Raw genomic sequence first — 13,613 nt, 5'->3', positions numbered from 1 at the left:
TTGTAAGAATACTTACCGGTAGAATAGCAATGGGACAAAGAGAGAGATTTTCAACAGTGGCGCGTAGTTCGTCCACACTAGCACTCATTGGACCGGCTCCTGTGCTCAATGGCTTAATTTCTACATGGATTTTACGTTCTCTTTCATCGTCTGAAATCGACAAACCATAAAAAACAGTCAGCTTAGGGACCCCGCACACCTACAACTTTTAGTTGGTGCAAATTAGTTTGTGAGTAATGAAACACTATAGTGAGGTCCACGTTATAATGGCAGTGGATAAAGATAGAAGAATAGCGATTCCGATTCTCTGAATGAATTAATTAATTTTCTACACTGTCAAAAACATAATTGGCATCGTTGTGAACCTAGAAAAGGATAGCAAAACCAAAGTTGATCAAATACTGTCATTATAACGTGAACCTCACTATAGCGTTGCCTATCTCAGCGCTACACTGGTCATATTTGGAAGGTGATTTTTCTATTCCAAACGTGACTACATGGATAATATTATTACACGGCTCAACCCTCCAAAGGACAATAGCATATCTGAACAATAATTGAGACGTTGCACAATGAAAAAGGCAAATCTTTTCCAACACAAAATCTGTTAACATGAAATTCGAGGCAAATTCTTGTATACAAAATTATCCAATTCATAGGGAACATAAAAGTAAGTATGCGGCTGCAACTAGTCAAAATAGCAACCATGGAAAGTTAGGATTAAAGATTTTCAAAAATTATCTTATAAACAGAAACAATTCAGTTTTAAATGTATAATAATATTAAATGGAATCATGTACGATATAAGCTGAGTTAATATGATACGAATAGGTACAATTTATGGTTTTGAATAGTTACTATTTTGACTTGTGACAGCCGTACCCGAGCCGCATTTAAACAATATCCTACCTATACTGGAAATTATTGTTTTCTGGATGCTCGAATTCCGCTTGGGCATGGCTATTTATGCCCAAGCGGGATTCGAACCCACGACCTGACAGACTGATCTCAACGGCCCGGATTTCAAAGTAGGCATCAAGCAATTGACCCAGCTGAATTAATAAAAGAGTATGATGTGCAATTCAAGAGCATGACTGAATCTCTTGAAAAATATAGTAGCCTCTTATGGAGGTTAAGAAAGCTTTGTGGATATTTTGAAAACATTTCACACAGTTATAGAGACCAACAGTTTCATATAGGTTTTCGACTAATAAATCAAATCAAAATCATTTATTTGCCAATTATAAAAATAACAATAATAAATAAAACAAATACTTCATACTTATACAGAATAAAAATAAAATTTAAACTTTAATTTTTGATTGGCGTTGCCAGCAAAGCCGAAGTTTGTGTGCTAGCAACGAGTACCAAAAGATGTCATTTAATTTATCATAAACATAAAAGATTATTAAACATTTTATTTAAATAGTAGTAATAATAAATAAATAATAATAATTGTAGTAATATAATATCTGAAAAAAATGTAACTTAGTGAAAATAATAACAAAGATAAAAAAAATTTTAATAAAGTAGATTCTGTACATGAGGCAAAAAACATTGTTACTTCTGATCCATCTCTCCATATATTTAATGGCTGATTTATTAAATCTATCTGAAATTAATTGTTCTGGCAAAATATTTATCAATTTATTACTCATGTATATGAACTGGCTGCGGCATACTGTTAAATTTGTTCTAGGAATGCGGTAATGAGATAATGAACGGAAATTATACGACGGAATGTTAGTTTCAAAGAGATTTTTATGCTTATGAACGGATAGAATTAAATTTTTCACGTAAAGTTGTCTTACTGTTAAAACTGGGAGCTCTGCAAAAAGGCTATGGCTGGAATATCGTCTTGGTCTTCCAAGTGCAGCTTTTAAAATATATCTCTGAATTACGGAGATTTTTTTAAAATGGATGTCCAATGCTCCACCCCATACTCTGATACCATATTGCAATATGGACTGGGCATATGCTGAATAAGCCATCTTTATTAGAGTTGGGTCATTAAGTTCATTTAATCTATGGGATGTGTGAATTATGTGTTTTATTTTCTTACACATGTTATTTATATGTGCATTCCATTTAAGATGAGAGTCTACGAAGACTCCTAGATATTTAGTTTTTTTCACGTTTTTTAATGAGTGACAATCACAATCTCTATCACCAGTCCGTAATCTTTCCCGTTCAAGACAGATTGGAGAGTGTATTCTGATACCAGTATTCAGAATATCTCTGGGGAGAGAGCTCACTGCTGGTGAGAATACCATATACACACTCTTATTGACATTCAGCGTACGAATGTGTTGGTCAAGCCATTATTTAACAATTGTGAGACCAGACTCTGCCAAGCGCTTCGCTTCATCCCAGCTTGAACCAGTAAAGACCAATGCCGTGTCATCAGTAAAAGAGATCGAATGACAACCAGCTATATCAAGTCTCAATAGGTCATTGATATATAGGATGAATAGAATTGGTGACAGAACCGTTATATTTATTAATATCAAATTTTGTTCAACAAAGTTCCTTTGTATTTTAAGATTACAGTATCGCTTACCCGAATCAGTATCTGAACTAGAATAGAAGCTGTTCTTGTCGTTTTCCCAGTTTTCAATCTTAGGCCTGATGCAATATCCTTCATCGTCAACATCTGGTGTCGGTGTTTTAGATTTATTTCCTGTGTCTTCTTTTTCTTCACTAATAACATACATAAAGAGCACATGTAATAAAGAACAGACATGTTCATATTGTTTCATTTTGTTCAAAATGAAAAATTAATTCTATAGTGCCAAGTTTTCAATTCGTTTTTTTCATTTAGCAGAGAAATAGTTCACAAACTTAAAATATGGTTGAAACTTACAAAAATCATTACAATAAGAGCACGGGTATTATACACGGGTGATACCAATGCTCCGCAAGGGTAACTGCACATTTGTTTCAATTATTAAAATTATAATCAATTGATTAATAGAAATGAAAAAGACCTATCAACATTCTCGATAAGTTAAGAATCTTTATGCAGAATTTCAAGATGATCAGTTCAGTAATTCAGACGTGATGATGCGTCAAACATTTATTTCGTATCCCACACATCATTTTACCCATAACCAACCACTTCTCATATTCAATAGTAACTGTAGGAAAAGTTTAATGTGAAATACGTGAGCGAAGTTCCTCTGCTGCACTCAAGAAACCATTCCGCCCTCGCCTACGGCTAGTGCGTAAACGTTTCTTTCTGTACAGCAAACTGTCACTTTGCGCACTAGTTGAACAAATAACTATTTTGTATCAAAGACAAATGAAGTTCAGTTTAGTGCTTAACTGCTTATGGCTCTCAAGTATTGAAGCATTTCTTCATGGAGTCAGAAGTGTTAGAAAAATGGGACCAAAAAAGATAAAACAATCAATAAATGTAGAAGTTGAGAAAAGAGAGCAAGAAGACTTTCAAGGGTCGGTAGCTCAGGTTTCAAGTTGCCACTCCAGAGGCTTTCAATTTTCGGGAGCCTCAAGGATGGTCCAGATGGATCACAAGGTTTGAACGATTCAGAAGTGCTTCAAATTTGTCAAGTAAGTCTGAACGATACCAGGTACATTTACACTTTTATATAGTCTTGGTTTTAGACTGACTGAGGAGGAAGCAGGTTGTTACGAGATAGTTAAAGGGAAATTTGAAGCATATTTTGGTTTTGAAAAGAACGTAGTGTATGAAAGAGCAAATTTTAAACGGAGACAGTCAACAGGAGAACTAGCGGACTCATTGGTGAATGATTTACATAAATTGGCTGAAGGATGCAATTTTGGAAACTTGCAAGAGGAGTTAATTAGACATGATTGTTATTGGGGTTTTGGACAACAAGGTGTCAAGAAGATTACAGTTGGATGATTCTCTGACATTGGAAAGAGCAATAAGCAGGGTTAGACAGGCGGAAAGTATCAAGAAACGGCAGGCAGTTGTGCGGGACAATGATTTGAAGGATGTCAATGTAGTAGCAAACAGTCAGAACGCCAAACCAACTAGTCAGTCCCTTAGATTTACAAATACTAAGAAGTGGAAATGTTACAAATGTGGATTTCCATATGATCAGAATGGTAAGTGTCCAGCCTCAGCGAGTTTTAAATGCAATGTAGTTGCTCATTTTGGTCGTGTATGTAAGCAAGGACTGAAACCAAATGTTAGGGAAGTAGAGACTGATAACCAAACACCTGCAGAATCCTACTTGGGAGAGCTGACGATAGATTAACTTCAATCCCAGGACCCATGGACAGTCTCAGCTATAATTGGCAAACATCAGGTAAATTTCAAGCTGGATACAGGAGCAGAGGTATCTGTCATTGGATCATTCCTATGCAAATTTCTAGGCCTAGAGGTGAAACCTTGTACCTTGCCTCTTCATGGAGCAAACAGAACTGTTTTGCAGGTTGAAGGGGTTGCCACTGCCGAAATAAAAATGAAAGGAAAGTAAATAATTTTGTATGTTTTATCTGACTAACATATTCCACTACTTAGTAGAAGGGCTATTTCAACTTTAAAATTACTTCAGCCATGTGTTGAGTCCATAGAGCAAAATGATGTTGTTAACAGCTTTGCAGAAGTTTTTTCTGATAAACTAGGAAGATTTCCACAGCAATTTGAATATAAAATAAAATTAGTCAAGGATTCTACACCATATGCAGTCACAGCTCCCAGGCGAATTGCATTGCCCTTGACGAGTGAAGTAAAAGAAGAGTTACAGAGAATGTGTGAAGAAGGTGTGATTGGACCTACAACAGATTCAACTGAGTGGTGTGCACCAATCATTAGTTGTGGTACCCAGAAAATGAAGAGAGCTATAATGTAACTTGTTTTTACACCTTTTGGTCGTTATGTTTTCAAACGCTGGCCTTTTGGAATTAGTTCGGGACCAGAAGTGTACCACAGAAGGATTGCTCAGATTTCAGAAGGAGTGGAGGGAGTGATAAACCAGGCGGACGATATTTTGGTTGTACGGAAGACAATAGAGGAGCATGACAAGAGATTGAAAGCATTGTTGGTGAGGGTAAAGGAGCATGGTATTATTCTGAACAATACAAAATGCAAACTAAGAATTACTTGTGTCAAGTTTCTTGGCCATGAAATAACAAATGGGACTATTAGACCAAACAAAGATAAAACAGATGCTATAAATATATTACCTGTTCCTACTATTGTGTCTCAAGTGCGACAAATGCTGGGAATGTTAAATTATTTTATGTCATTTTTACCAGGGCTGGTGGAACTTACAGCCCCTCTAAGAGTGCTTTTGAAGAAAGATACAGTTTAGACCTGGGGAACAGCACAACAAAAAGCATGGGACGAGTTAAAAGAAAAGTGACTTCTTCACCTGTTTTAGCCCAATATCAAAATAACTTGCCAACTAGAGTTTCAGCAGATGCCTCAATGCAGGGATTGGGAGGATTTGTAGGACAACTTCATGATAGTAAATGGCTACCGGTTATGTACGCTTCACGAAGTTTGACTGAGACTGAAACAAGATATGCCCAGATTGAAAAAGAAGCCCTAGCATGTGAGAGATTTTCATCTTATGTCTTGGGAAAGCGATTTGAACTTCTAACGGATCATAACCCATTGGTGGAGTTACTTGGAAGAAAAGCAATTTCAGATCTGTCTGCAAGACTACAAAGGTTTCGAAATAGACTTCAATGTTTCAACTTCGAAATTAAGTATACTCAAGAAAAACGTTATGTTCCAGATGCATTATCAAGAAATACAGTTAAAAAACCTGTGAAAAATACATACCGTATATTTTTATTTATTATTTAGATCAATAAATTTTTGTAATAGTTTAAATGAGGCATTTCCTAGTAAAGATAAAGGGTTAGAACAAATTAAGAATGAATGACTATAGGATTCTGATTGTAAGATGATAAAAGAATGAATTGCCACTGGTATTTGGGTCAAACATTCAATTTTTTTAATATAGATCTGAACTCAATGTTACAAACGAATATCTCTTGAAAGGGAGTAGACTGGTGATTCCCAGATACCTGAGAGTCGAGTTATTGAACAAACTGCATGATGGTCACATGGGTGTTACCAAGTGCAAGATGGTACCAAGTGCAATCAATATGGTGGCCTGGCATTTCTGATGATATCAACAATATGGTGGCCTGGCATTTCTGATGATATCAACAATATGGTGGCCTGGCATTTCTGATGATATCAACAATATGGTGGCCTGGCATTTCTGATGATATCAACAATATGGTGGCCTGGCATTTCTGATGATATCAACAATATGGTGGCCTGGCATTCTGATGATATCAACATATGGTGGCCTGGCATTCTGATGATATCAACATATGGTGGCCTGGCATTTCTGATGATATCAACAATATGGTGGCCTGGCATTTCTGATGATATCAACAATATGGTGGCCTGGCATTTCTGATGATATCAACAATATGGTGGCCTGGCATTTCTGATGATATCAACAATATGGTGGCCTGGCATTTCTGATGATATCAACAATATGGTGGCCTGGCATTTCTGATGATATCAACAATATGGTGGCCTGGCATTTCTGATGATATCAACAATATGGTGGCCTGGCATTTCTGATGATATCAACAATATGGTGGCCTGGCATTTCTGATGATATCAACAATATGGTGGCCTGGCATTTCTGATGATATCAACAATATGGTGGCCTGGCATTTCTGATGATATCAACAATTTAGTTGCCACAACTAGAGCAAAGAACTAACCACAGCGAGCCCCTTCACAACACACCCCTACCAAAAGGACCATGGCAGCAAATCGGGGCAGACTTAGCTAAATATTTAGGAAAGTGGTACTTGATACTACAGGACTACTTTTCAAGGTTCATTGAGATTATTGAAATACAAAAACTAGCTTCGGAGAGTGTTGGCGAATGTTTTTGCTCGCCACGGTATACCTTGTATGGTTCGCACTGATGGAGGTACGCAATTTACGTCTGATATTTTCAGAAAATTATCCCAGCAACACAATTTTGAACACAGAACATCACGTCCAAAATTTGCACAGTCAAATGGGGAAGCTGAAAAAGCAGTGGATTAGTAGCAAAAAGGATCCTGAACAAATGTGAAGATCCAAACATTGGTCTCTCCCATACCGAAGCACTCCGTTAGAAAGTGGTCTAAGTCCAGCTGTGTTAATGTATGGAAGTAAAATACGTACACTTCTGTCTTTGTCTACTTTCCAACCTATATCTCGAGAGAAAATCGGTGTTTTCAGAAGTAAAGACCTTCAGAGGAAAAAGTACAATAAAATATACTACAACAATAGAAATGAAGTTGGGACGTTGCCTGAATTAGCACAAGGAGAGAAAGTTTGGATTCCTGATATGAAGAGGTATGGAGCGATGGAAGAAAAATTACCTGATAAATCTTACAACATCAAGTCAAACGATGGAGTGCTGAGAAGGAACCGAATACATTAATTTAGTTCCTGCGGAAAGAAGTGACAGCTGGCAGCTGTTAATTTAGTTTGACACATATTAAATACGTTTTTGTATCCAAGACAGATAAAGTTCAGTTTTGTGTTCATGGCTCTCAATTATTGAAGCATTTCTTCAGTATCTAATAGAACCAATGACGTTATTTTATTGTGGTTGTTGAATTCTATTTAATTTTTGCTGAGGATGATGCCCACATGAGCACTAGGCTTGTGCGTGAGTGATGAGACGGGTGATGAGAGATAAGTGGACCTACAGCTTTAGGTTGGTTCCGAAACACCGAGAAGCGATTTTTAAACTCAAAATTGGTATCTACATGAGTTCGGCTCTTACAGTGAAGTGGTCAGTCTTAAAGTAGCCCTAGCAGGCGCATGGAGCTAATCTTTTCAATAGCTTATCAGCGCAACCACGAAACCAAATCGCTTCAAAACCATTGTGTTTTTATTTAAGAACAAAATTTAAATCTATTAAATGGGTTTTTACATCACAAATATATTTTTTATATTGAAAAATAAGTTACAACTCACTTGTCAGATTTATCATCCTTATTACTAGCATTGTCAGGTGTGCCGTCTTTCTTCTTCTTCGCTGTTTTTTCTTTACGCTTCCTCCTGCTTTTCAAAAACCCTGAAATAAATTCGTTTGACATAATATGAATTTTTGGATCAAATTGACACAATAAACCAAGTTATTCTTCACTATAGTAAGAAATAAAATAACAATTCATTCCAAACGGGAATTCGTTCAACATAATATATCACTTTGAAAATCTTGCTACAAAATCAACTAAGAATTTAATGTATTTGAATTAATAATCTTCCTATCATATTGTAGAATTGTTCCAAAGAATACTATTCATCAAAAATTTGTTATAGATAGCCCTAATTCGTCATCAATTAAGATTATATAGACTGAGTAAACTTCGGTTGCATTTCATTTTCTTAAATCATAATTCTATATTAAAATCCTATATTATGTTCTTATTCCACCGATACGTTTTAAAGATATTTTATTCTATCATTCTTCGATGAGCAAGACAATAAAATGAGCTATTTCTTATTTAATAATATCACAAATTTCCCAGCATTAGTTCAAATATATAGCAGAGACAAAGTAATTTACTGTTAATTTGAATACTCAATACAGAGAAATTAAAGCAATAGTTTTGAAATTAACAACAAGAAATTCAACAGCTGAAGAGATACTGTTGTAGAACTAATGTGACGAATATAATGAATTAAAGATATTTTAAGTGACAAAGGGCAATATACTCGATTAATTTAGTGAGTTCTATTTGGTAAAGTTTACATTTTTAACCCTTGAATATTAGAATCAAATTTCAACTAATGAATATTACCTGAAACATTCTTCTCGAAGGATATTCAATATTTTTGTAATAATAATTGTTTGAGAATTCTATATTTTATAGTTAGAAATAGTTTACTACAATATTTCCTACCGCAATATTATTGAAAATTTTCGAATGATGGTTTCTAATAGAGCATCGCAAATTTTTATAGTCAAAAAGCATTTTCATTTAATTTATTCTAATCAAAACAAAATTGTTATTATCAATTCTATTGAAGTTTAATAATAATGTAATAATATGCTAAATATGTTGATCTATTAAGACATATAATAATTTACATATTATGATTGATACACTAAAGGCCTTTAGATTTGATTTTGATTGAAAATGCTATGGAATTAATAATTTATTTCAAAGCTATAGCAAGATTACTTTACTACAAATCTAAACTACAACTACATGGACATTTCAAATATTTTACAGTATTTCGAGTATGTGAAAACATTGAAGACATTAAGCTAAACGATGTGATTTGCAAGCATCAAGTAGTATTATAATTGAGTTGAAAGGTTATTACATTAAGTAATTTAGACTACTTCAAGTAAAATATACATTTTTTTAAAGTACTGTCAATCTTATCTTGATAAGAATTTTTCCAAGTACATTATGTTGTAATTTTATATGATGGACCTTCTTCATTACATTGAATCTTATTAGTTGCTATTTCTTCATTTAAATGGATTTGTTGGAATGATATTCTTTACCACGATGGTAAAATTACAATTTACATTTATTAAATGAATGAGCATTTTCCTATTTTTGGAATTACAAAATGAATTCAGCAATTTTTTTATGTTGTATGTTGTCCATAATATTATTGTTCCGCTCTACAGATACTTTACTTTCTTGAACATCCTCAAATTTGAATGATTCATTCTTTGTTTGCTTTTCTGATTTATTCAACAAATAAACGAATACACTACAAAATAAGAGCATTTTGCAAGGTGAGGAATAAAATTTGCACTAGTTGGGAACTTGCTAATCGAGCCTACATCTTAGTTGCAGCTGATCTATAGAATGTAGTAGAATAAAATCTTGCATTACTTACCATTTACTGGGAATGATAAAAATGGTTAAGGAGATTAATTTCAATCTGTGCAATAAGTACTTTGAAAGGACAAATAATGATAAGGCTTGATCTGATTGTGAAAAATAGCTAGATTATAAATTATTGTGAGCAGGTCTACAGAAGTATTTATACTGTATAATAAATATTATTGCTAGAATGCAAGCACTCGAATTTGAAAGCGGGAGAGGTGAAATCAAAGTCTGTTTATTAAAAAATGAATGCTTGTGAGGTACGAAGCAAGGCTGATGAGTAATGCACACATGCTCGTAAAAAACGAACTAAATGAAGAACAGCAGTGTACCTGTTTTTATATAAACTTGTAAATTTAGAATGAATTACTTCAATTATTATTCTATTTGATCTGAGGAGTAGAAGTATGGAGTCGTATTCTGAAATTATGTTAACCCAAATTTAACCCTACAGAGACACACTTACTTCATGCTAACACAGTAGACACACTGGGGTGTTGAGCACCCCAATTTAATTTTGCACGTTTCTTTGAAAAATATAGAGAAAACAAGTACTTAGCCCATCATTTATCATTTCATAATCATTTTTGTTCCAATTGCATACAGAAATCGAAAGTAAAGCACTGCTTATCAATATTTATACTAATTTTAGAATACGTATGTTCCGCCTGAGTGTTGGAGCTCCTAATCTGATTTGAAGGAATGGCTTCATCATTGCCAATGAAAACTTCATCAAAACCTCACGTCCTTCATTTTATTGTCTTGAACCTCAAGTTGTAGTGAATCATAGCATTTATTCCACTCTGATCCATCATCCCATACCATAATCGTAGTGGTCAATACAAGTAAATCTTTGTAATTAAAGTATTTGATAAAGTCCTACGTAAAAGACACTCTGGAGTGTTAGACACCCCAAACAAAGAACAAGATGAGCTGGTGACCTTGTAGAATACTTTTACTGACTGAAAGTGGTGGAAAGCAGTTGAAAATACTACAAACCTAATTTAGACTGTTTGTTATTATCAACTGCAGAACAGAAGAAAAAATCCCTGGGGTGTGAAACACCCCAGTGTGTCACTTCAGGGTTAATAATCGCGATTTTAGTACATTTTTAGCTGCTTAGGTAGAATTATAATAATTGTTTACATTTTGTTTAATCTGTTCGGTTGATAAGTATAATGTCAATCGTTCGTTCAGTGATTGATTGCCAACCTAAACCTCAACCTTGAGAAGACTTCCTCAGACGACAATATTGTTTGCAAAGTCGTTTGCAAATCTGATTTCAATTTGATTCTGTAAAGAATGATCGAAAAGTTACGCAACCAAATTTTTAAAGCTATTTAAATGACTCTAAGAAAACCCTTTAAAGGTGGATTTGTAAAGTTTGGAAGACGGAGTTTCTTTTTATTTATTAATGTAGAGTAAGCTTGGCACCGATTGGTTTGTTCACTTCAAGTTGTAATGTTTTTATCGATATTTATCGTAGTGAGTTACTGTTAGGCGGAGGGTCAAGATGATTGCTTACATAATTTTGCAGATGTAACAAACAACAGCTTCAGGTGGGTTGTTTCATCGTTTCAAGGATAAAGGAAGCATGAATGCCATAAACGTACTAACTGGCCGGCCAAGTGTTTTAACCTCTGCGATTATTTGCGGTCTGAGCACATTTCCAGCACTCGATTTTAACATTACCATAGTAAATAAATGTATAATGGGCACACTAATGATGGCACCTTTATTAATTTATATTAGACTATATAACTAACTAATATTATTCAAAGAATAAACAAATTGTTCCAATTTGTGTTTTGCAGTCATTGTAGAGGGAAATAAGTTCTTTCATAACCGCCATGGGGCATTTTAGTTTATTATTAGTTCGTTTTGTGGGAGCATATTATGTGCATTGCATGTCAGTCTAGCCATGTAGAAGTAGAAAGAAGAAAATAATAGAAAAGACCTGTAGTCCAAGCGGTGAGACTAGAATAGGAAATTGTTGGGGAGAGAGAGTCGCTTGATTGCCTGTTGGGAGCTTGTCCCTGCCCTAGTGTCAGCAAACAGAACAAACAAGTAAAAACAAATCAATCTTGCTTATTATCATTATTAAATATAGAAATATTATTCAGACTTGGTAAAATCTATAAACGGACTAGATAATAGCTACAGAGCCGACAAGAACACGAAGAGGTTGACTTGTTGCGAACGGGATTATTTTAAATTTCCGGCTACTTTCAATCAATTACGGGCAATTCTCACTTCAAAATCATTTCATAAAAAATGCATGACAATAAAGATGTTCTTAGTGACAAAGTATTTTTGAAAAAGGGGAATAAATTGAATTTTAAATTGAAAAATTATCAGCCAGGTCAAAATACGTATATTAATTTTACGTCGCAGCAGAGTTATTTTGTATTGAGTAAAACGATTTAAAAATTGTCACAATCACTTATTCATTGCAAAGTTGTAAAAGTACTGAATTTGTTAGATTTGGTCGTTACACCATAATCGATCTTGTGTGAACTGAATCTTTTTATTCAATATGGATAACTATACTGATAGTTGATATTCAACCATTTTATGTAATTTTCTATTGAGTGAGCATTCAACGTTTTTTTCTAAATTATAAATTAGTCAAGTGATTTAATTGGATTATTAAACCAGTAAACCAATGCGAGTGTTATCGGCTCCGTAACTTTTAAAATATTATTTTAATTTTCCAATTGCAACACAACAATATTATTTTCTTCATAAGCGAAGAAAACGCTATGTAGAGAGATATACTGTACTTTGAAATTTTATATAATGTCAAAAGTTCAAGAATTAAATTCTATTTGGTCTGTGCATTGGAACACAGTAATAATACAGTAACAAATCAATAACAAGTAGCTAGATAGTCAATTGAATTCATTTTCAAATTTCAAGTCCTGAGCAGCAAGTATTTTTCTATTCGATCTCCTACCAATTATTCTGAGATGTTATACTATGTATTATGATATTATTCTTTTTCATCTTTAGATATGTTTTGTAATTAAAAATAGCTGCTATCAACAAGCTTTAAGTCATTGACACCCTAACTTACATTTCAGCTAAGACCTTTGATCAGGATATGCACGAATTTTAATTTTTGGGATTCACCTATAATATATTATAACAGATTTATAATTTTAGTCAAATCTTGTCTGAGATAATACTTATTTAATAAATGTGATGTAATTAAAATAACTTTGTAAGTTCAACACAACAGGACAGTAACATTATACCTCCTATATATTTCACAATAATTTAATTATTGAAGAAACGACACATTCAATATGATTGAGAAACTATTACTTTTGAAAGTGGAAAAAATATAAAACCAGAGTTTGAAAAACATACTATGAGTTATTTCCATTACATAAACATCTTCTCAAAACAATAAGCTAAAAAAATTAACAAATAATCAACAGACAATATAATAATAAATAGAGATAACTTTTCAAACAATCCCGTCAAAACCATTTTTAAAAGGCATGAGTGAGGGGGAAAGACCAGGGTATATCGTATTTTTAATACTCTCTAACCTAGCATAAGCGGATCACAGAAGAAAATGCAACATTCAATAGTATCAATATGTTTCGACTTACCATAATCGCAAGCATTTCGCATAGTGTCAGACTCAAGATAAGTTAAAACCCCTCACCTCATATGATCGAACAGTGACTTAAGAGTACTATGGAGAGAGGATTGTTGAA

At 33.9% G+C, this 13,613-nt stretch overlaps 1 protein-coding gene across 1 annotated transcript in view; it reads right to left on the bottom strand.

Annotated features, from left to right (window-relative positions):
• LOC111054523 (F-BAR domain only protein 2) overlaps positions 1 to 13,613 on the bottom strand; it is a 148,638-nt gene that overhangs the window by 111,806 nt on the left and 23,219 nt on the right. Inside the window, exons 8-11 of the mRNA XM_039442023.1 lie at positions 11,843 to 11,926; positions 8,006 to 8,105; positions 2,561 to 2,700; positions 17 to 150 (exon numbers count right to left, since the gene is read on the bottom strand). Of these exons, the coding sequence (XP_039297957.1) occupies positions 17 to 150; positions 2,561 to 2,700; positions 8,006 to 8,105; positions 11,843 to 11,926 (458 nt within the window). The remainder of the gene's footprint in view (positions 1 to 16; positions 151 to 2,560; positions 2,701 to 8,005; positions 8,106 to 11,842; positions 11,927 to 13,613) is intronic.

The sequence above is a fragment of the Nilaparvata lugens genome, chromosome X (genome assembly GCF_014356525.2).
Source record: "Nilaparvata lugens isolate BPH chromosome X, ASM1435652v1, whole genome shotgun sequence".
Lineage (NCBI taxonomy): Eukaryota > Metazoa > Arthropoda > Insecta > Hemiptera > Delphacidae > Nilaparvata > Nilaparvata lugens.
The sequence above is the reverse complement of the archived record's forward strand: the minus strand, read 5'-3'. Positions and strand labels throughout refer to the sequence as shown.